A 25,985-nucleotide genomic window follows, 5' to 3' on the forward strand; every position below is an offset into this window, starting at 1 on the left:
TGACCACAAACCCCAGAGATCCTGTTTCAATTTATCTAGGTTGGAGCCCAGGCATCCACATGGGCTGCTCAGATGATTCAGGGCAGCTACAGTGAGAATCGCTGAGCCAGACTGATGTACCTGAGTGCCAAGCATAAACCTATACCATTTTACTCAAATTGCTTCACTACCTAGAGTACCCTCCTTCTTTGCCTATTTGCTCTTGATAGCGAATTCCAACTCAACCACTATAATCCTGTTTAAATGCATCTCCTCTGTGATGCCTTTCATGGATCTTTCAGCAGACAGAATTGCTCCCCTTATGAGCTATGGATTAAGCCCTTACTCAATATATCAGCCATCTACTATGCTCGACATTCTTTCGCAGCTTGACCTGCCAATCTCACAGTTCCCACCTAGCAAGTTAGTCCAGTAAATCAAAAGGCCTTGCCTCCCAGACTGCTGCATCTTGTACCTAGCCCAACAGGAATAACCAATCCATAGTATGGACAGGGAGCCACTTAGATACTTCTGCTCCTCTGGAGAATAGGGCAGTATGGTGAGAAACTAGCATATGTAGATGGCTAAGTCACATTAGTGTCAGAGAAGTAGCATGAATGGCTATACATTCCTGCAGATGAAGTCCCCTGAACTGACTTGGTTCTTGACTTCTGCAGGCTTAGATGTTCAGATGATCCAGTTTTGTTTTGTTTTTTAGAACTCTCTACCTCCTGGAAATTCTCCAGATTTTTACACTGGCTGTATTTGAATGGGTTTATGTTTCCTGCAAGTATTCTAATAAAACCATGAACATATTGGGACACTTCTTCCACTGCTGCACCCCCATACTCAATTTAGGGCAAGCAAACCCTTGAGTCTTTATTTCAGAAACCTAGGGGTTAAGACCAAGTGACTTACTTCTCTAAAGCTACTCCAGTTGTTATCACAGTTGTATATAAACAGTGTTTTGAATTAAAGAAGTGTTGTATTTTCAGAAATTGCCTCCCTATTGTACCACATGATTCTTATTCAAAGTAAACACCAATAATATACAGTGTTAAAATGACTAAAAACAAACAAATGCCATTTTATATCATAGGATGTAATTTTATTTAAGTAGTAAATAATTCCAAACCAGTGTTCTAGGTAGATGGGTTTTTACACAAGATGTTTTCATTTTAGATTTGAAAGACAACATAGGTATCAAGAGAATTATTTTATTAGGATATTAAAACACAATGATGTGCTTATAAATATTAGGGCTTCAGATCTCTGGTTAAGTCTACTTAAATTTTCAGTATGGTGGCTTTCCAAATTTTTCTGTCAGGAAGTCTTTTCTAAGACTGTTTTCTTCTTATTTAAGTTTACACAATAAAATACCTTGGATCTTAAATAGCTACCTGCACCTTCCTTTTTTACACTCAGTGTATCCTCTCTGCTCTTTACTTTTTGGCCTTCATTTTTTCCCACCATAAGCTGCAGCTCAGAGTGTGAAGAGCCTTAGCAGAAGCCATAGCCACCCCCATTATGTACACAGCTAGGCTGGCTAGGAAAGTAACTATTACATTGCCAGAACTACTTATAGAATTTATTTTAGCACTACTTGTGTTTAGTCTATATCATCTTCATAATATGTTACTTAGAACGATTAAAAGACAAATCTATGCTGCAATTCTATTCAGCTGGAATGGAATGATGTAGCATTTTTATAGGCTCTTATCTGCTTAGCTGGCTAAGACTTGGATTTTCGTTTCTAGTGGATGTTTCCTATGACATCATCTTTTTCAAAGATGCTTGAGGATGTACTAAAGAAGCTGAGGGAATTACACTTAAAGGACTCACAAAAAGAGATAAAATGTAAAAGAAAATAAAAAGTACATGTATAAAACATATCAACAAATGAATATAACAGAATTCCTTATTACTGGACTGCCTTATTGCCATACAGCAATAAGAGTTCTTCAATTTAATATGAAGGAACTAGTATCTGCTTTCTCCCCACCTCTTTCTACCCTCCATTAGCCCCATGCTCCCTCTCTCAATGGATTAAATTGACTGCACTGAATGGTTTACTGAGAAAAAAAAATTCATCCACTTAAGCACTATAATTTATGATACATAATCTTATATCAGGAAATGTCTCCTTTGTTCCTTCGAGAATTTAAATAATTACGTAATTATCACCCACTTAGTCTAAATTTTTCAAGAATAAGAACTGGTCACAAAAGCTTACAATCAAAGGTGTCACAGGATGCAGTATGCTCAAACTCTTATTTTAGGATTAGTTCCCCAGTAAGGTAATATATAAACACCCACCGAGGCTCACACATTCTTCAATTGTTTTGAACTAAACATTTCCCAATTTAATTTATGTCTCAGGTATATGAATGACTTTTTTAATCACAATTCAAAACAAAATTTTAAGCAGAATTGACAATTTGTTGTCAGTACAACCACAGACAGACAATCTTTTAGGATTGAAACTTACATAATCTGGGAGTTTTTGTTATTAAAAAGATTATAAAATTATAACTAAAAATTGGCCATTAAAGTGCATTTAGAATGAGCAAATCAGTCAAAAGCAATCACAAAATTTTAGAAGGTAACAAATGCAACAAAGAATCTGACATTTAGGAAAACAATGTAAAATTAACTATCTGACATTTATCCTTATCGGATAAATCTCTAATACATTTATTTCTATAATTTTGGCTATATAATCTTCCATTAATTCTTCTTATGACAATTCTATAGTAATATTTTTTGTAATGAGAATGTAGAGATAACTTAGACTTTCCTCTAGCGTGATGATGAACATTGGTTTGGGGGTATGTCTAATAGTTCAGAATTATTTTTTCTCAGCTTCACTTCTCATTGTTGGTGAGGTCAGTAAACTTTTAGGACTGTTGTTAATTTTGGGGAAACCTCCATAAAGTTTCTGTTTAGCAGATCGTATGGTATAAACACAGTAATTTGAACGTATTTCAGTTTACACAGTTCCTTCAGCATGAGAGGACATGCTTAGCTCAGAGTGTAGGGTTAGCAAGGATGCTTAATGCCTGAAAGGGCTAGACAAGTGCAAGCTGGTTGGATTATGGAGTGATGGCACTGGGAATGGAAATATTCCAGGTTAAGAAAACAGGGTCTAATAAACTGAAGAAACTTTAGAGAGCTAACTGCTGTTGTTATGGCTCTATGTGGACAAGAGAAGAAAAGTCTAAAAAGAGAGAAGTCCATATTCCATTCTAAGAATGGCTTCTACATTTTTAAATGCTTGAAAAATATCAAAAGAAGAATATTCGGTGACATATGAACATTACCTGAAATTCTAATTTCAGTATCTATAAATAAGCTTTAATGAAAAACAACCACACTCATTCATTTAGGTACCATGTATGGCTGCTTTCTCATCGAAATGACAAAGGTAAGTAGTTGCTACAGAAACCACATGTCCTGCAAAACCTAAATTTTTACCATTAGGCCCTTTACAAAGTTTGTGAAATCTTGACCTATGTTATGCTCCACTTGCAAAAAAACATAGTAATAGAAGTAGTCATCCTAATCAGTTACGGAAAAACAAATAAAGAAAGTATAATATGTCATGATTATTTGTAAGTAATTAATAGAAATAATCTCTTAAATATGATCTGTTTTTTCACTACTCTCTTTAGCAGTTTTCCTGTAATAAAATATGCCTTAGAAGTTTCCTGCATTTTGTCAAAAATTAGTAGATATTTTAAACTTGAAGATAGATAGATATTTTAATCTCTAAAGTGTTTTGAACTGAGAAATAAATTGGGAGAAAATATGTGTAATGATGTTTTTAAATAAGGTGCCATCTAACTTTTTCCCAAAATAGAGAATTTGGTGAGCTGATATGTATCATGAGAGGGAGAAGAAGGACAGTTTATTTTACTAACTTTAAAAAAGTTTCTATTTTATATTTAGAAGATAGGGAAGCATTATATCATGCTTGGAAGTACTACCTTTTATTTTATAAACATTAGAAAATTTTACCTGTTAACTTTAATTTTATAAACATAAGGGGTTTCCAAAATTATGCTGGTTCTATCCTGATTTCAGAAGATTTTCTTTCCACCTGTTTTCTTTCTACTCATACCCTACATGCGTGCCCCTATATTGACAAAAGGAGAGGAATCCAGTTTTTAAAATTATCCCTTGAATTTTGTCTTCCTTAAAATCAACAGTAGAGGCTGCAGGCAGTGAAGCCTCCACATGCTGTGTGACTGACTTCTATCTCCAAATTTACATCACGTCTGTATCCACATTAGATTTTCTCTGCTCCAGCCATGCTGTTCCACTGTCCTCTCATAAAACTTGCCACACTCCTTCCCATCCCAGGATCTCTGCACGGATTGTTGTTCCCTTTGCCTTCTCTGTACCTGATTAATTGCTTTTTGCTGTTCAGGGGTTAGTGCAAATAGCTCCACTTAGAAATGTCTTTCCCAGCGACCACCTGTAAGGCAGTTCCTCCTTACAGCCCCAGCCCCAGTGTCTCGCCCTGCTTTTCCTAGTTTGTCCCCTTCAAAACACTTAAAAGTGTTCAATTGCATTTGGCTTTTGGGCATGTGTCTCCTCTAGATGGAACATCTACAAGATCAGGGACAAGGTTGTGGACATCACCTTATTCCCAGGACATAGCAGAGTGTCAGGCACATAATAAGGGCTCAAAAATATTTGTTGAATGAATCGAAAGCAATGCAACCCTCGTTCCCCTGGCTATTCCGTGTGAGCTGAGCTTAGTGACTTGTTTCCAAAGAGTATAGTAAGGAAGTAGGAGTGGAGAGTGGGTGTGGACAGCAAATTTACAATGGAGAAAACTGGCAAACTCTATCTCAGCCATGTGACAAAGGTTAACATCACAAGTGGTATGTCATGATTTCCCATAAGTCTGATGTTAATGGGCTTTTTAAAAGAATAAACATAGAAATTGATCTCCTGGTCTTAAAGCTTGAAACATATTTGTCTTATCTGAGTTTGTTTCTCAGGAAACCCACACTCAGAACTCCAACAGTATTACAGAACTGAAACTTCTCTTCCTTTTTTCTGCCTAATTCCTGTTTCCCCGCATGTAGCTACATTCCTTCTCCACTATATAAACCCCCAATTTTAGTCAGCTGGGGAGATGGATTTGAGACTTTTCTCTTGTCTCTTCAGCTGCAGCACCCAAACAAAGGCTTCTTCCCTGGCAAAACTCATTGCCTCAGTCAGTGGCTTTCTGTGCAGCAGGCAAATGGGACCCAGGCTGAACCCCTGGTGTTTTGATAACAGTGCCAAGAACACTCACAGGACAATGACAAGCTCTTCAATCAATGCTGCTGGGAAAATTGGATATTCTTATCCAGAAGAACAAAACTAGACTTCCACGCCTCACAGTATACAAAATCACCTCAAAATGATTAAAGACTTAAACATAAGGCCCAAAACTATAAAACTACTAGAAGAAAACATAGGGGAAACACTTCAGGACATTGATCTGGGAAAAGATTTTATGAATAAGACATCAAAAGCACAGGCAACAAAAGCAAAAATAAACAAATGGGATTATATCAAACCAAAAGCTTCTACACTTAAAGCTTCTGTACAGACAGGAGATAAGTCTCAAATCCTTCTCCCCAACTGACTTAAACTGAGTTTTTATACAGTGGGGTAGGAATGTAGCTACATGCAGGAAAACAGAGTGAAACAATCAACAGAGTGAAAGAACAACCCACAAAATGAGAGTAAATATTTGCAAACTATTTATATGACAGCATCTAGAATATATAAGGAACTCAAACATCTCAACATTGAAAAAACAATCTTATTTAAAAATGGGTCGATGAGGCCGGGGGCCATGGTCGATGCCTGTAATCCCAGCAGTTTGGAAGCTGAGGTGGGAGAATTGCTTGAGACTAGGGAGTTCCAGACCAATCTGGGTAACATAGCAAGACTGTCTCCACAAAAAATTTAAAAAAAAAAATTTGCCAGGCATGGAGGGACTGCACCTGTAGTCTCAGCGGCTCAAGAGGCTGAGGTGGGAGGATTGCTGGAACCCAGGAGACTGAGGCTGCAGTGAGCTATGATTGCACTACTGCACTCCACCCTGAGTGACAGAGAAGGACCCTGTCTCTTTAAAATAAAGGGGGGGGGGGACAAATGATCTGAACAGACATTTTCCAAAAGAAGACACACAAATGGCCAAGAAACATGAAAAAGTGCTCAACATCACTAATCATCAGGGAAATTCTCATCAAAATCACAATAAGACATTTCACTCCAATTATGATGGCCATTATGAAAAAGATAAAAAAATAACAAATGCTGATGAGGATGTGGAGAAAAGGGAACTCTTATATACTGTTGGTGGGAATGTTCTATGGAGAACTGTAAGGAGGTTTCTCAAAAAACTACAAATAGAACTACCATATGAGCTAGCCATCCCACTACTGGGAATTTATCCAAAGGAAAGAAAATCAGTATATTGAAGAGACATTTGCACCCCCATGTTTACTGCAGAACTATTCACAATAGCCAAGATAGGAAATGAAGCTAGGTGTTCAACAACAGATGAATGTATGAAGAAAATGTGGTCTACAAGCACAATGAATACTATTCAGCCATAAAAAAGAATGAAATCTTGTCATTTGTGACAACATAGATGGAAATGGAGGACATTATGTTAAGTAAAATAAGCCAGGAACAGAAAGTTAAACACCGCATGTTCTCACTCATATATGGAAGCTAAAAAAAGTCAATGTCGTAGAAGTAAAAAGTAGAACAGAAGATACTAGAGGCTGGTAAGGGTAGGGAAGGAAAGTATAGGGAGAGATTTATTAAAAGATACAAAATTACGGCCAGAAGGAAGGAATAAGTTCCAGGGTCTTATACCATTGCAGGATGACTATGGTTAAGAAAATAAGACTATATTATATGTAACATATACTATATATATTATTAAGACTATAACAATAATACTATATTATATAGTTTCATATGGCTAGAAGATATTGAATGTTTCCAACACAAAGAAATGATAAATGTTTTATATGAGTTTATATGAGGGATGGGCTAATTACCCTGATCTTATCACTATATATTATACGTATCAAAACATCACGATGCACCCCATAAATATGTAAATTATTGTCAATTAAAAAATTAAATTAAAAATTTCATATGAAAGTATTTGAAAATGTATATATACATATACTCTACGGCAAAGGAATTCAAGGTGAAAAGATTTATTTAAAATACTATATTTGGGGAAATGGTGGGGTGGAGTGTGTAATACATAGAAAAAAATGGAATTCATAGGGAAGGAGTAAGAACTTTCCTACACTAGAACAGCGAAAGACAAGTTCAGGGTTACTTCTGTGGGAAGGCCTCCTGGATCTCTTAGACTATGTTAGGTCCTCTAACTCTGTGCTCTCCATGATACTTTCTACAACTGCAATTTATTTATTTACTTGTAAATGTATTAGCCATCATCACCTTTCTTAGAACAAAGATTTGGTCTTTTACTTTTAAAAATATAATCCAAATGACTGATAGGGGTTTTGGAGACATGGCAACATAACCAGACCTGAATGAAATAGGGTTAGGTCAAAAAGGCACCAGCTAATATGCCTTGTCATGTATGTATCTGTTCATCATAGTCCTGTTGGGATTTTATGGTGTAGGATAACTTTATATCTTTCAACTAAAATATGGATTAATTACATCCATCAGCATGCATAATAAAAAATCTGCATTTGATCCATGATATTTTCAGTGGACTATACTCAGTCACTTTTCTCAAAAAGATATTGTTAACTAGATGGTAATTAACTCAATAAATAATTATATCACATGAGAAAGCAGAATAAGACCTAAAGGTTATTATTTCTCTAGTTGACATTAATCTAATTTTGGTTAGATTAAGATATCAAAAAAATAAAACATTGTTCTCCTTCTTCCCTAATTCTCAAGGCAAATGTTTGGCTCAATCTCAGCAGATAATGCAGAAAGACTCTAATATTTTAAAATACGGTGCAATGAAAATGTCAGAAAACATTGCCTAGATTTTAGTTTTTTATTTCATCCATGTGTTAGGAAAGGCTTGGGATTCCTTAGGACCGAAAGCTTCAAGCAGAGTGACAGTTTCAGTTCTAGAGGGATCATGACACAGCACTGCCCGTGCACTGCCATATGTGCAGCAGGAACAATGACTCATCAAACTTAGACTATTACGGTGGGGGGAGACCTGCCCCTTCTTAAACATAATTTCCTAATTGAAAGTGGTAAGAGGCCTCTTCTCAAGTTTAGAAAATTATTTAGCGCCATTCAGAGCCATCTAAATTGTCAAAACCTTTGGAAAGAAGGATATGAAAAAAAGGGAGTGCCAAGCTGTTTCTGATTCTGACAGGAGGCAAGCAGATGAACAGAACCATAACTCACTACAGGTTAGTTCTCTTGCCCTTCTGCCTTTTGACATTATGCTGGCATCAGAAATTTCCTCGAATCCTATGTATCCTTCCAAATATAGTACTTGAAGCAGTGCTTCTCATCCTTTAATGTGTATGCTAACCACGTGGCAATCTCCTTAGAATTCAGATTCTAATTACTAGATATGGGTTGAGGCCTGAGATCCTGCATTTCTAACAAGCTTCCAAGCCATGCTGATGCTGCTGTTCTCAAAATCAGGTACCAAGGGGCAAGAATATAAAGGAATTTGGGTAATTCTGTTTTGAATGGAGTTTTATAACTCAGATCAATTCTCTGAACATATATTCAAGCTCCAGCCAAAGGAATAACAAAGAAAGAGGAGATCACTGAAATGAGTTAGATTAAATGCAAAACATAATCTAAATTTAACACACAGGGATGCAATACAAGCTCAGAATGCTTCCACATTAATTAACCTAATAGGTAATTTTATTTAGCCATGGTTCACTGAAATAAACCATTAAGGAATTAAAGCTAGAACTATTTGATGCACCAGAGTAGCCATTTATTTATCTTACTCTTCTCTGAAGGAATGTATATATTTGCAAAATAGACCAAAGAACTTTCTTCCCTAGGAGGTCAGTTTCAAAAAGATGAAAATTAAAAAGTGACTTTTTTCTATATTCTGAAAGAAAATGTATTACATATAACAGACTTAATCTTCTCATTTTGGCATTTGCAGTATTTGAAAAGTGAAAGATTAAAAAATTACATTCTGCATGCCCTTGGTGACTACTGAAGGAACCGAATTGATTAAACTGCCACTCATCATTTACTGTGGTTAGTGCTTCATTAGGCACAGATAGGCACAATATATCTTAGTCAAATACTTCTATGGAGTATTTTACTCTCAAGGAATGAAAATATAACCCTAGATTGTGGGTAAAAGCCCATCTTAGAAAACATTTGATTCAAAACAATAAACTTTTAATATAATGAGAAACTGTAACATTTATTTTTCAACTATGAAACAAAATTATATCTCTAAGAAGTTCTACTTACAAATTAAGCATATCAGAATAAAAACAAAAGTAAAAAATAAAGTACAGGAAGCTAATATAGTTCAGTAGACTCAAGGCCCAGGATGGCCTGCTGCTGACTTGGAGGGAGGCACGAGGCAAGTGATTAGAATCCTCTTACTAGGATCTACATCAGCAACAAAACTAACAGGGAAGACTGAGAAGCCCAACCATCTTAAAGTACCAACCAGCATAAATGTTCCTTATGTTCCAATGATAAGTTTTGCTCATACACTTTAAGTACTATGTACATTTATTATTATTTTTTTCGAATGAAATGGCAAAGTTGTATTTTTGCTGTCTCGTCCGTTTACCAGATCCAGGAATCATCTAAAATCTTTTGCCTTTTTTTTTTTCTTCACTATGTGTATACAGTCATCAAGTTGTCCACATCCTAAGTATTCCTAAATACTTCTACAATCTGATCTCCAACCGCTTTCTCTCTTCCTCCTTACCGTCCTTTTTGAATGTTTCTGAAATCCTATCCTCCATCTCTATCCACAAAACACCAGATATTTCACCTGTTCATCTTTGTCCATGGCATGATCTCCATGTCCTTCAAACCTAGCTTTGTCAGTTTGGAAATATGGCTTTGAGAAGTCAGGCAGAGTAATTACCACTGGGTGAAGCCTCTCCTGACCCCCTTAATCATTCACCAAGGACAAATTTATCACCTTCACCTCCGAGCTGCCACTGTCTTAACCATATACCTGTGCTATGGCTCATCACACTGTCTTTCCCTGTGACCTTGAAGGCAAGAATAGATCTTTCTCATCTTTTCAGCTCCAAGATCTCACAAACTGCTTTGTACAAAATAGGTGTTCAGTAAGTATCTTTAAAATGAGGGAATAAATGAATGAATTGCATAAACTAGTCTGAGGAGTACACACAAGATACTGCAACAGAAAAAGGCATTTGATTTAGAGCTAATATTATCATATGAAATTAAACACTAAAAAAAATCAACTCAGTAATTTCACCAAAATATCTAAACTCTAACTTCATTTCTAAGAGACTCCAAAGGAACTCCAGCAGTCTCCATGGAAACCTTTCCCTCCACTGTACAATTTACTCAAATGCTAACATTTAGAGATAGAGGTACCTTTGAGAAGGCCTCAGACAGTGTTTTGATTTTTACATGTAAGGAAGCTGTATTATATGTTTAAGTGTCTTAGTGTTGGTCACAGAATCAGAAACTGCATCTCCTGAATCCAGGGTTAGCAATCTCTTCATTATGCTATGCCGCCTCTGCAGTCAGAACAACCTGTCTTTATTTGGTCAGCCTGGTCAGGTTAAAAAAGAGGAAACAGAGATGGCAACTTTGATTCCTTCCCAGGTGACACAAATGCTAGCAAAGATAAAATTAAAATCAAAACCAAATCTTCAAAATTAGGGGGTTTGGCAGAGAACACAGTAAAACTACCCTAGAAAACTGAAGTCTACCATCATTCCTAATGCACTGAAAATAAGATGTTGGCTGTGTTTAAAAAATGCTTAAAAATTTGGCCGGGTACGGTGGCTCACACCTTTAATCCCAGCACTTTGAGAAGCCGAGGCGGGTGGATCACCTGAGGTCAGGAGTTCAAGAACAGCCTGGCCAACATGGTGAAGCCCTGTCTCTACTAAAAATACAAAAATTAGCTGGGCATGGTGATGCATATCTGTAATCCCAGCTACTCAGGAGGCTGAGGCAGGAGAATTGCTTGAACCTGGGAGGCAGAGGTTGCAGTGAGCCGAGATTGCACCACAACACTCCAGCCTGGGTGACAGGGTGAGACTTGGTCTCAAAAAAAAAAAAAAAAAAAAAAAAGCTTAAAAATTCAACACAGACTCCCACGGATAATGAAGACTCTAGAGATGGAGTCTTAATAGCTCTAGGTTACATAGATAATAGGGAATATTTGGACTGTTTACATCCAGCAACCAGTCACAATTAATACAAAAATATAAATAGGAAATGCCCTCACTGAGGACTACTCTAAGAAAAAAATGAAAAATATTACAAGAAATAGGAGAGAAATATTATTTCTTGTATTATGGAACAATGAAAGAAGTTCCAAATGATCATTCATTTAAAACTCTACCAATGACGGCCCTTCTCTAAGGAATAAGCATAGAGCAGGCAGAACGAGAAAAAAAGAAAATTAATAAGCCTTGCACATCTTTAATTTCTGTTTATATGACAGCTGATGCAAAATAAGGAAGTCATATTTTAAGGCTTGTCTCTGCAAATGTATTAATCCTTATGCAATAATGTAGGAAATTAGGAAAAATTTATTCATGGGTAATTATCTTAAAAATCAAAGCAAAAGACATATCAAGCAATCTTTTTCAAGAAACTTCATGTGGCATATTGTGAAGAGAAATCACTGCTAAAACCATGTAAATTATCCTACTATAAGGAGAATTCTGAACTTCAATTTACACTATGTTAAGTTGATATATTTAGTTCCAGTCATCAAATGGCATAGCTAGACTTTGATGGACTATGGATAAGAATGCTGAAATGGGCACTACTAAGATATATGACTGGATGATTGATATTTTACAGTAAAATACTTGACAACCACCTAATATGTTAGATAATAGATGCAAGACCTAAAGGCAAAAACCTTTCCAGTACAGAGTATCAGGGCCCATTTTTTTGGTGATGTCTGTGGGCTTCTTGGAATATTCCCAAATATTTGCCCTGGAATGTACCTGTGTGCAGTCTGGCCACTGCACACAGATTACAACTTGAATGATGCCTTTGGGGTTGTACAATGCAGTAGTGCTAGTGGGCGAGGCTCGAGGGCAGGAACCAGGTCTTTCTCACCTTGAGCCTCTCGACATTCTGTAATGTTTTGCTGAATGAATAAATGAATGAAGTGACTAACAAGGTAAAAGGGAGATTTTTGTGGGAAGGGAGCTACCCTGAGATTCTAGAGCTGTATTTTGTTTTGTTTTGTTTTTTTCTGTGTTACCACCAACCACACGCAGTGTGTGAGAGAAAACAAACAAAAACAAGCACCTCTAATTTCAGGTGTTATAAAATGGTCACAAATAGATGGGAAATTTATTTATTTCTATAATAAAGTTTTTCATCTATTGGAGTTTCCATTAGGCTATGAATATATTAAGTATTCAAAAACCAATACGGCAAAAGCTAACAATAAAGGAAGAACCATTTAAATCATCAATCAGAAAAAAATGAGAAAAGCTTTGCCAAGCTCAACTGAAAATTCAATTATATAAACATCCCACTCTTGGAATCTATTGTCTCACACAGAAATACAGAGAACTAGAAAATGCCACAGTAAAAGATGAGCTACCCACATGGGTGTAGGAAAATAGGAAGCTACTCGGATTCAGTCATTAGTAATTACTAAGTGACTGTCACATACTATGAATACGTTTTGTTTTATTTTTAATGAAATTTAGCAGGCTGTTTCTTGGACACTGATAGGTTGTTTTAGTTGAATTCAAGTTTAGTTCTTTTTCAACTATTGCTTTATTTCTTTTCTTTTTTTTTTTTTTTTTTTAATGACATCTACCAACAGGAATCTAAGGATACAACATTTGAAGAATAAATTTTTTAAAAGATCCACAAATATCTAAGTTTATCAATTACATAATATAGCATCTAAAATTAAGAAACCCACCAGAACATTTAAGTAATTCATACAGCAAAATACGAGCAAACGAAAATGGGATTCTTAATTAAAATACACTCCAGGTAATGCAGTACTGAGGAATTAACTCACAATTGTAATAACAAGCACAGAATTCTCCATTTCCATCCTTCAATAAGCAATATGAAGTAGACATCCTAGTAACATTCTAGTAGGCATCTTTAGTAACTATTGTCACACAATGACATTTATAGAGGCTCCTAGTTTCTCTCCAATCACATTTCCATTCAATCATGTCTTTCCTGTGCATACAAGTTAATGATCCACTTTTTCACCTTCACTGAATTAGAAATTTTCTATTGCCTAAACACTTGTTGAAAATGCTTCACTACTTTTGCTGGTTTTTAACAGTAAGCTTTTTTTTGGATTCATACAGCCCACAGATCCAAAGAACTACTTTCTGTAATGCACTCATGTAAAATTATTATCTCTTTAAGAATTATGACCTCACATTTTATTAACTTGCATCACTTTCTCATCAACCAGTAAATGGCTTTCTTTTCAGGTTGGTTTTCATAAATTTGTTATTTCACTAAGAGTTAAATGGTAGGGATTATAAACCACCACCACACTAAGATGCCAGCAGTCATGAATTTCCTGCCTGCATTATGCTATTTAATCGGCTCCCACTCATCAGCATAGGCAAGTTAAATGTGTGCCCCAGGAAAATCACAAATGTCTACATGGCAAAGACCCTTAGTAGTCAATGTGCACAGTTAAAGTCACCAATATTAAATAATCAACAAAAGCAAGGCATGTGGTAAAACGTGCACAGATCTCCCTGTCTGGACACCTCTGGAATTAGGGCAGCTCCCTTCCCACAAAGATCCTTATACAATATGAACCTAATTCCCTCCTTATACAATATGAGCAGCCTGCCTTCCTTTCCTGTCCTTTCCTTTTCCTTCCTTCCTTCCTTCCTCCCTCCCTCCCTCCCTCCCTCCCTCATTCCCTCCCTCTCTCCCTACCCCTCTCCCTTCCCTCCCACCTCCCTCCTTCCCTCTTTTCACCCCTTCTGGACAACCTTACATAATATGAAGACATTCAAGGTGAGAAAGACCTGGTTCTTGCCCTCAAGCAGCACCCACTAACATGGCTGCATTTGTCTTCTCCAAAGTTACCAAAGTGTCAGTTAGGAAATAAATTTTAAACAAGGTTAAAAGAACTCTAGGAGAAGGCACAAGTCCATGAGAGGTAACCTGTTTTGAGAAGATGTAGATGAAGACATGACAATCTAGGCAGACCACAGGCAGTTACAGCTTCAAGTTATAGTCAGATTATTTACCTACAGCAACTTGGAAAAAGTTCAGTATGAAAAAAGTGTGAAGCTGAGTCTGACAGCTGGAGACAGAGGGGAGAAATGAAAATCTGTATGAAGAGCAAACTTTTGCCTCATAGGTCTTCTCTGACTATCTCTTATCTCACCCTAAACACACACCAGCAGGGTACATGACATTAAACCCAGGAGGCCTCAAATTGAAGACAAAAGTTGCAGTAGAGAGCAGGGCGAGGCACTGAGCTGAAAATAAGGGAAATCAAGTGAAAAATGCGTTTACTGATGTATGTGACCATCAGCTCCCCTTTCCACTCTGCTTTGAGGATGTCAGCTGCCTGTAATCAGCATGTGAAGAGGAACAAAGAATAAGCCTTAAGATACTGACATCTGAGGACCTCCCAAACAGAAGTTTAGCTCTTTGCCTGAACAATACACAATGAACTGACTGGTTAATTGGGCCCTTCTAAGTGTATAGATTTATAGTGCTTAATTTACAAAAGTAAATGAAAAGCAAAAAAAAAAAAAAAAAAAATGTCCCCATACCCGTGTTTAAGAAATAGAGATCAGAAGGAAAGGAAGCAAGAACAATTTTATATATGGAAGCTGAATGTTTTTTTAAAAATAGAAGGTTTGTAAGGTAAAAAGTTATATAAAAGACTTTAGAAAATAGACGATTAAGAAAGGAGCTCCAATATCAAAGTAATACAAATTTTCTAGAAAGTGAAGACAGAGAGGATGGAAGAAATCATTTTTTTAAAAGAAATTCAAGAAGTTTTCTAAGAACTAGAACACATTAGTCTTTATCTTGAAGGAAACTTACCCAGCACCAATAGAAAAAGACACTACCAAAGCAATATCATCATGAAATTCTGGAATACCAGGGATAGAGAGAAGAACCTAATTCCCTCCAGAGAGGAAGTATGAGGGGGCACACAAATGATCGAGAATGGAATCACACTTCTCAGTAGCAATACCAGAAGCTCTAGGGAAATAAAATAATGTACTGAAAATTCTGAGGAAAAAGTTAGTATTCAAGTTATACATTATCATTAATGATATACACTTAGCCAAATATCAATCATTTGTGAAAGCAGAATAAAGGCATTTTCAAAATACTAAGAATTTGAAAACTGTATCTCTAATGTATGCATTCTTCTAATGCACCTAAAGGAGGAAGACATGGAATCCAGATAAAGGGAATCTGCAGTCAGTGACACTCCAGAAGGAAAATGGATCCAACCCAGAAGTGACTACAAATAGAGCTATAAGAGAACCAATAAGACATACTGAAATACTCCGAGTCTAGCAACAGCAGGAATCCATGACTCCCTCTCCAACTAATAACTAAGTGTTATTAGTGTGTACTGACAGCTAGAGCCATGGGAGAGAAGTGTCCCCGAAGAAGTTGTAGTTAGTCATTTCCAGAAACATGGTCTAACATGGGGAAGAATTAGGGAAACATATACAGTCACTCTCTCCTCCCACTTGTTTTTGCCTGAACCCAGCTGGAAACCAGTAAGTGATGGCAGCTCAAAGGAGGCAATTCCCTAGGGGTCAGCCAAGTAAGACACAGGGCAGGACAGAAGACGGTGGGGAACAGACTGGGAAGAGAACAGAGAATAACCGGCTTAGGACCTACAACACCATGCAGAGACAAAGTGGGGATGGGGATGAGTGGGGGAGCAAATGAAGTCTGAGATAAGAAGTGCTACATTGTGCTAAGGCAAGAAATCAGAAAGCCGAGAGAGGAAAGTTTCAAGAAAATGGTTGAGGAAAGGAGATGTAAAAAAAGTAAATGGAACTGACAGATCTGCTGTTGTGTCTGAGAATCTGAAAAATACGTTTTCATAGGTAATTGACAAATTCTTCACAATTAGCCATAAAAGCAAAGACAACTAATAAGAATCACAGACAGTTATTAAGTCCAGGAAAAGCAAAAGGTTATACAAGAAAATATATAATCATAAATACTACTTGACTTTAAGCATGAATAATATTTATAAATGTTCTAAGATGAGATATAGATTATAAATTAGTATAATGAAGGTTGACAGAAGCAAGTTAAATCCTCATCTACCATAATACCTACTTAGTAGACGGTGTCGAAAATAGTAAATCAATGAATAGCAATATAAGCAATTTAAGACAGACAGAAGTAAAGTACTATGCCTAAAAGAGTTAAAAGTAAAAATAAATAAAAAATAATTAAAAGCAAACAGAGTTAAAAGTAGTTGCTTCTGGAAAATAGGATTAAAGGGTGGGTATGGATGAGGCAGAAGATCACTGTTTTTCTATTGTTATTGTTGTGGTATATATTAGTTATGGGTTATACTTGCAATAGGTTTTATTGTTACAGTTTTCTGGTTCAGAAACCGAAGCTAGGAGTAGCTAAGGAATCTGTTCAACTAAAATCACACAGCTAAGAAGTGGCAGAGGGAAGCTAACCTAGGTTTTCAATGTGCTTTCTACTATAACAATGCCTCTCCTTTACATAGCAAAACACTACTAGTTACATTTTGTGAAAGTTGTCATAATCAAAATGGGGTCACTTGTGTTAAAACCCCTGAAAAACAGAGCTGGGGAAGGACACGAAGGAAGGGTTTTCATGAATGAAAACTATCACAAAAGGCTGCAAAAAACACAGCCTGGCACAAAGGCCACTGCAAAATTACACACACACACAAATACTTCTATGAAGACATCTGCCTGCCCAATGTCAGATGCCACCACCCTTGTTACTGATCTTTGTAGTCAAGGATAATTATCATAAAAAATTATGTAATTCTTCTCATTTTCCTTTAAAAACCGTTGTCGGCCGGGCGCGGTGGCTCATGCCTGTAATTCCAGCACTTTGGGAGGCCCAGGCGGGTGGATCTCAAGGTCAGGAGTTCGAGACCAGCCTGAACAACATGGTGAAACTCTATCTCTACTAAAAATACAAAAATTAGCTGGGCATGGTAGTGGGCGCCTGTAATCCCAGCTACTCAGGAGGCTGAGGCAGGAGAATCTCTCGAACCTGGGAGGCGAAGGTTGCAGTGAGCTGAGATCGTGCCATTGCACTCCAGTCTGGGTGACCGAGCGAGACTCCATCTCAAAACAAAAACAAACAAACAAACAAAAACCTTTGTCTTCCATCACCTTCCTCAATATTCCCATTTTTGTAGGTCTCACTCTTGGGGCCAGGCTGGAGTGCAGTGGTGTGATCATAGCTCACTGCAGCCTTGAAATCCAGGGCTCAAGTCGTCTTCCCACGTCAGCCTCCTATGGGACTACAGGCACCCTCTACCATGCTAACAGAATTTTTATATTTTGCTGAGATGGGATCTCAGCATGTTGCCCAGGCTGGTCTCAAATGCCTAGCCTCATGCCATCCTCCCACGTTGGCCCCCAAAGTGCTGGGATTACAGGTGTAGGCCAACACTCCTGACTACATATTTCTAAATTAAAACACACAGACACACAGACACAGACACAGACAGACAGACACACACACACACACACACACACACACTCTCTGTCTCTCTCTCTCTCTCAAGATGAGAATATCCTGGCCCAAAAATTATTTTTGATTCTCAAGACATAGATAGTGTGTTAATTTCCCTAAAACCAAATAGAGCAGCTTTTATATATCCCATAGCACCCTTGGATGCTACACCCCAATAGAAATGCAGTATTTTTAGCTTGGCTGATTGACATTCTAAGAGTTGATAAGAACACTATTCTCAACATTTTATATTTCTTAAAAAATTTTACATGTAACCATCTCTTGTTATTCTCACAAACCAGTGAGGCAGCTGAGTACACCAAGGGTTATAATAATGTCATGAAACTGAGTCTCTGTGATTGGCTATTTAAAAATCACCCAAAAACCAGTTTGTGGATAGCCAATTATTGTGCAAATGTTGATTTAAAATGGGGAAATTTTTATTTGTTCTTAAAGAGATTTGGTAGATCAACGCCTCATTTTACATATTATCATTCATCTAATTTATTGACAATAAATGACCAAACATATGCACACACATATACTCTTTCTCTCACAAACATATACACCAATAAACAAAAATGGCATATAAAAACTATAACCACACTGGACTTTTTTTTTTGGAGACGGAGTCTCACTCTGTCGCTCAGGCTGGAGTGCAATGGTACAATCTTGGTTCACTGTAACCTCTGCCTTCCGGGTTCAAGAGATTCTTCTGTCTCAGTCTCCCAAGTAGCTGGGATTACAGGCACGTGCCACCATGCCCAGCTAATTTTGTATTTTTAGTAGAGATGCAGTTTTACCATGTTGGTGGGGCTGGTCTTGAACTCCTGCTCTCCGGTGATCCACCTGCCTCGGCCTCCCCAAGTGCTGGTATTACAGTTGTAAGCCATCATGCCCAGCCCCACAGTAGATTTTTGACAGAAAAATAGAGGTGCTTCCTTTCAGCATCCCAAAGCTATCACTAAATTTGGCACTTTGGTAGCCACTCTAAAATGCCACAATAACCTAATATAAGAGAACTGTACTTACAGAGATAATTTGTATTAGGCAATGTAACATTAAGTTTGTTGCAAGGAATTTGAGTTTGTAGTCAGCAGTCTTTAGTGTGAATTAAATACTTGAATGTGTTAAGTCTCTTCTGTTTAGTAGTATTTAGCAAATTATTGCTCTAGTGCACTATGAGAAAGGTGACCACATGTCAGTTATCTCTGTTTTACACCTATTATCCCGGCAGAATTATTAACTCTCAATGGTGTACTGGTATAATAATAAACTATAGGGTCATTCTAATTTTAAGGGACTTCCGTAGTGCGAGTAGGCTTAGAAACCATGGCTACCACCATGAGATCAGCTTCAATCTCCCGGATGTCCTTCTGACTGTCCCCAGTTCTTTTGTTATGTTGTATTGCATTTCGGTGGCTACACCAACAAGTCACTTGGATCATGCATTATTTGAGCAGTTCTCAAGAACTCTTAAAGAGGTGTTACATTTTACAGTAACTAATTCATATGCTCCTTCCTCTTACGACCTGATTAATTAGAAATAGTACAAACAGTGCTGAGAGATAGATGATTCAGTATAACTCATGAACTCAAATTCTCATTCTTACTATCCTTCGGTTTAAAATGAACTCATTCATTTTAGCAAAATTAATAAATGAGTAATGGCTAGGAATTGGGAAAATATTAATACATGCCAGCATAAGTACTAGTCTTGTGAAAATGTATTCAATCCAATGATTCCTGTTGTAGTTTATTAAAAAAAAAAAACCTCTTCCTTGCATAAAACTATATAGTAAAATGTCTTAAAAAGTTGATGGCAGGAGAGAAAAAGAGTCCACAAGCTGTTGAGAGACAGTGAAAGACACCCACTATATTTGAGCTATACAAAGGACATGACTCAGAATATAACCTAAATTATAAAATCTATGTTTCGCTGTATTTGTGTTTTGGAGTTGCTCTAGTGGTAAAATAAAGATCAATTTGTAAACAAATCATCTTAAGAGATTATGTAGTATCTTGTAAAAAGAAAGGGCTTTGAGTAGGTTATCCTTGAGTTTGAATGTGTACTCTATTTACTAACTGCATGACCTTACCCATATTATTTAGTCTCTCTGGGTTTGGTTTTCTCAAACTGTATCATAGTAAAATAGGTAAGTAATTAAAATGCATAACAGGGCTCAGAATACAGTTTGTGTTCAATAGAAGTACCTATTGTTGTTACTATTATTATTACTCAAGTCTCAAATCAAACCACAGGACCTCATATAGAACAAACTGATTTTCAGAGTAGGGGCTATGCTAGAGCTAATTTGTGATTCTTTACCTTAAAACATTAGTAAATAAACCTAAATCCTAAGAAACATTATTTTATTATATACACTTCCTTGGTTCAAGAAAGATCATTAAAGAGGATGGCAGAATTTTGTATATTGCCAGTATGTATGGTGATTAGGCTTATTTAATAAAAAAGCAAAGCTAAATGGCCTTTTAATACTTAATAAACAGGCAATTTCTTTTCTAATATATGCAAAATCAATTTTGATGTGGACATTTTTCTATATATCAAGAGTGGTATGGAAATTTTTTCTAACCACCCAGCTGCTACAATGTTAAATTAATTAATTTTAATCTTAAATCAGAGATGTAATAGAGAAATGGATGATTTAATATGCAATCTCATTACATTTGACAGGCTTATTTATAAATGACTTGCCCTGCATTTTGACAAGCATAGTTAATATGTTAATTAGCTTTTTAAAAGATGATGAAAGGAAGAGACTGTCATGCTATCATTCTTCATATACTGTTGGGGTGTTGGGGAGTACTGTAGTTGATACCTCAGGGTAGTGCTACTATATATTTTACCCACCCCCAAAGCACTGTGGTCTTGATGAGATAATCATTTATTAGCAGAAAATGACTTAGTCACCCTATTTTAAAAATTAAGCCCTTAAAATAATCCCAAGTGACCTTCTGCTTTTCTGCTTTCAAAAAATAAATGCAGCTCTAAACATATTTATGAACTTCTATAGAGGAATATACAGTTTATTTGGAACAATGACCTCAACTGAGCAGAGCTTCCTAGCAAGGGAAGAACTACACAGAGAAGCTGCTTGTTACATCTGCACTTCTCTTAATGTAGCTTTCAGAACTTAGTAAGCCTTTTTGGTTTAGAAAAGCTTAGCAATGATTTCCTATGCCTTGACTTTCACAGAGTTATAAATCCAAAAATTAAGAGAAGTTATACAGAGGAAATGTTCAGTTTGATTCCTCTGCTTAAAATTTCCTTTACAGAGGGAGACAGAAGTATCAGAAACTATCCATATTGATAAAAGCATCAAAAACTAGCTATCTTGATGAGTTCCCAAATCACACAGGGTTGTTTGTTTATTGCAAGTGTTGGAGACCTGGAGGAGGAAATCGTAACACGGCCACCTCTGATTTCCATCACTTGCTGGCAAATGATAATGCATATGTGTCTTCATTAATATTTTTATTTCCTGTGGCTATTTAAAGAGAAAACTGGAAAATGTAACACTGTATAGGGATCGTTAGTTTTTAGTTACGACCTTACTGCCCCATGCTGATAAATGAACTGTAAAAAGGCCTGAAACTACTGCCACCTGCCTCCCTGCTATTCTCCATGGGTTAATATTTGCACTTCTCTTTGCTACAGCTGAGCCATGACTCAATTATAGTCCCATTTCTAGTTCTCTGAAAACCCACCATCGATGTCATCGATTATGCAGCAATCAGTGCCTGTGAACTTCTAACTGGAAACATACATTTTATTTGACTTATAGGATAATAACAAGACAGCTTTTAGAAAATGGCTTGAAATGAAATCAGATTCAGACAGGCAGGTGTACCATAGATATAACACAGATTTTAAGGCTTGTAAGTGAAGAGCCGGTAAGCATGGGAAGCTATTCAGACATAACACATTTGCTATTTAGTTCTGGTGATGAATAATCTTGGCATATAGACAAAAGGGCATTTGGGGTCTACTATTTTCTATCAGTTTTCCTCCTTTCCACTTAAATAAAAGTCGTCTTCTTGTGCTTCCATTATGTCTCTGTTCAAAGCAAACTGGCAGAAAGTGTCCAAACTGTCTTCCTTGAGAGAATGAACACACACACGTGGAAGAAAAAGTGACACACGCTGGAAATCAAATACTGAGCTACACCTCAGAAACACACATATTATGTCACAGTCCATTTGGTTCTTGGTGATTTTAAAGGTTTGGGAAACATTAGCCACTAGTATGTAAAAAAATGTTCTTGAGGGTAGAGTCTTAACTGAACCGCCAAGCAACTAACACAAAACTGGCTCCAAGACACAGATGTTTCCAACCAATGTTTTACTAGCAGAGTCCCTAACTGACCTCACTGAAAGACAACCTAGAATTTCTATACCCCAAAAATAGAGAAAAAGTCCCATAACACAAGAATCTTAAGTAATCACTATTTGCATAGCCAACTATAAGTCAGGAAGTAGGAAAGGGATAAGAAAGTAATATCCTCATTCATTCATTGGCCTTTATTTTCAACTTTTTCTGCCATTACACTAATTATCTAAATATCTGTTTTACCCAAATCCCTGTGTTGGGAAAAAAAATACAACTGTGTAAACAACCGTCCCCCCAAAAAAGCCAGGAAGTGTGATAAAATAAAGATTAGCTCAGCCCCTTAATGACAGATGATCATCTTTATTCTCAGTGGTTTAGAATATCACTAAAATGCTATTAGATTTAGTATAACGCATTACAAAATTTATGACAACAGATCTTAAGCTGTATGATTGTCTGATTTTTTTGTAGCTCTATTGAAAGCTTTTGAGCTACACTTCAATAAAAATAAATGTGTTCTCATGTACACAAAATGTTGCAGGTATCCTCAGTGGCTTTAGAAATCCCCAAGTCTCATTCCTAGGGAGGGCTGCTGGAACATAAAAAAATCTGCACTGTGCCCTAGATCATGAGAAACTTGTTTTCTCACCATAACATTTTTGGATCAAAAACATCAGGAAAGAAGCCAGGCCTCATCACAGGCCAATTTATGAAAAGGGAAGATTACCGGGGGTAGAGGACTGAAGTAAGTATACAACAATAAGATAAACAACACATACTGCAGTTTTACTGAGGTCATAAACTTACATGAACACACGGAATTCTACATATGGGGACATAATCAGGGAAGATGACTCCTATTATAAAACAGCCATGTGCTATGTAAATTGTTTTACTTTGGACACAACTGTCAGTCTAGAAAAGAAATTTTTCTATTAATAAAAGACATGTTCAACAGTCTGTCCTTCATGCCAAAAATTAGATTATTCCCTTATTTGATTGTTTGATTTGGCTCACACTTAACAGGGAACTCAGCATAGTTTACCATTAATACTAATTATGAATTAAATCTTGACAGTCACTGGACCTCATAAAATAGATTTTTAAAGCTTTGCTAAAGCATGTGTGAAAGTGAAACCTAAAATTAAACATATAATATTTTTTTAAAGTAGTAATTTTATTTCATTTTGGATAACTAGTGTCAGAAGTTTTCAGGTACATACTGTGAGTCAAATTGGTGCCTAACAGTTACACCAAAATTTTCAGACCACTCATTAGAGCTTTGTTGCAAATTTAAACATACTCCCTGCTACTTCAATCCTGTTGCTGTCTGGAGATATATACTTCCCTTATTATAAGATATAGTCACAAATTAAGACTCTTAGAGAGAAAAATCATGATACTGACAGTTAGAAAAATGTCTCTGCCCGTGTCCATCAAGAACCATTACCACACACCATCTGCAAAGGAGACTCTAATTAGAGAACATTCCCAATCATGTTTTTAAACATCCAGCAGCATGGCCACATGCAGGCAAACACTCCTGCACCATTAATCTTCATTCAAACTGTTAGGATGTTTGTCTAGGCTTGACCCACACCAAGCACTACAGATAGATTAGCTAGAGTAAAGCTTCCATTTCTCACCACATGTCAAGGCAGGTGGAATATTCTGTTGAGCCTAGAAGGACATCTGGAGGTCTGTACCACAAGGTAACCACTTCGTTGGAGTATGTGTGGCTAGGGACGGATTTTGCTCTTGCAAGACCTGTGGGTTACATGAAACATAAAGAAGTTTAACAGGCATTAGCAAAACAAGGGAATTAAAGTTTGAATGTTCACAGTTTTAAAGGTCAAACCTGATCTTTTAATACAGAATCAGGAGTGCAATGTCAAAGTTAATAAAAAGCTGGGGAAAGCATATTGTGGTTTCTGTTTTTAACACATGCTAATAACCATCAAAACATTTATATTTCCTAATAAAGCACTGATGTCATGAATCTAATAAAATATCAGCAGAGTACACAAATAATTCATAAACTATTAATAACACAGAAGCTTAGAAGTCTCTTGAATTTTTTAGATTTATAAGTATTATGAGAAAGGGTTCCTTGGTCAAATAACTCTGAGAAAAAAGTAGATTTAGAAAGTTAAAGAATACTTAAATTGTGAAACTTCTCAGTTTTCTAAATTGTTCTAATGCGTATCGTGAATCTGCAAGATGAGAGTATAACACTTTCCTCAAAGAATTGTCCTACAATTTCTTGTGGTTTCAGTGTTCTGTCAAATACTCACTAGGAAATGCTTATTGCAGAAGCTCTTTTGAAAAAACATCTAAATAAATATAAAGGAATAGTCAAATCTGGTACATACATTGATGACATTATATATGATAAATTAAAATGTCCTCTTAAGAATTTTTTTAAACTGGGAAGGTGTTAAGTGAAAAGGTATATGCAATTTGACCTCATAACCATAAATACTCATGCACAGAATAAAGATTGGCAGGTCTGGGGTTTTTTTCCCTCTAAAAAAGAAAAAAAAGAAAAAAGTTTGGCAGAAAATACATTTAAATGTCTTCAGTGGTTACCTCTGGAATATGGGATTATCCATATTTTTTAGTAACTTTTTCTGAGTGTTTTCCCAAGATTTGTGGAATGAATGTGCAATTATTTTAAAAATCACAAAATCTACAGATGTCATTTTTTAAAAGAAAAAAAACCCTATGTGACAGTTTTCCATCTAGCTGTATTCATTAGTGACAAGAATATTTTTTTTTCTGTTGGTTTGTATTTTATTTTATTTTATTTTATTTTTTATTATACTTTAAATTCTAGGGTACATGTGCATAATGTGCAGGTTTGTTACATATGTATACTTGTACCATGTTGGTGTGCTGCACCCATCAACTCGTCAGCACCCATCAACTCGTCATTTACATCAGGTATAACTCCCAATGCAATCCCCACTCCCCCTCCCCGTGATAGGCCCCGGTGTGTGATGTTCCCCTTCCCGAGTCCAAGAATAAAGTGCTATTTACTGTTACGATGTTTGTAGCACTTAAAATATTTTTACAGTGAACCTACCATAACATATTCATTTTAATGTTCTATTTAAAATTTTTTATGTAGTAGTAAGGAAATGACTTTTTCTTATTTATTAAATGTAGCATTCCATTTTAAGTATTATATGTAAATTTTAAAATTAATAAGACAGCTGGTAAGACAAAGAATTTCTAATTAATTCAGCTACGGTTACAGTGCCCCAATTTTTTTCTACAAGTCAGTTTTAATAATAATTCAATGGTATACTATAAATTGGTTAATATTTATAAGTATTCCATATTAAAATATACAGATTACACACACACAGACATACCTACACATTCATGGTCCCCAACTTTTCTGCACATGAATGGAGTAACTATTTTTTATAACAGATTTCTATAACAATATCTTCCTTCTTTCCTCTGCAAGGTTTTATGCCACCTTAATTCACACAAAATTGAACAATACATGGGACAATCAAGATGATAAAGTGTGGCCAGAACTTGGTAGCTCCATTAAAAGGGTTGGTTCCTCCAATGACTATGGTTCCATATGGAGACTAAAGAGCCAGGCACAAGTCCTGAAATAGGTTCTGACTTGTTCCATATGCTGTTGTCAAGTCAAATGGGATGCTAAAAACATTCGGGCTTGATTCTCTTGGTTTTCCTG

The 25,985-nt window shown here is 36.3% G+C and overlaps 1 protein-coding gene across 3 annotated transcripts in view; it reads right to left on the reverse strand.

The window, feature by feature from the left end:
* The window catches only part of CDK14 (cyclin dependent kinase 14), a 589,453-nt gene that overhangs the window by 220,558 nt on the left and 342,910 nt on the right, over positions 1-25,985 (reverse strand). For all 3 annotated transcript variants that reach the window (XM_007982225.3, XM_007982233.3, XM_007982232.3), the window contains one exon: positions 23,917-24,037. In XM_007982225.3, the coding sequence (XP_007980416.1) occupies positions 23,917-24,037 (121 nt within the window). The remainder of the gene's footprint in view (positions 1-23,916; positions 24,038-25,985) is intronic.

The sequence above is a fragment of the Chlorocebus sabaeus genome, chromosome 21, assembly GCF_047675955.1.
Source record: "Chlorocebus sabaeus isolate Y175 chromosome 21, mChlSab1.0.hap1, whole genome shotgun sequence".
Lineage (NCBI taxonomy): Eukaryota > Metazoa > Chordata > Mammalia > Primates > Cercopithecidae > Chlorocebus > Chlorocebus sabaeus.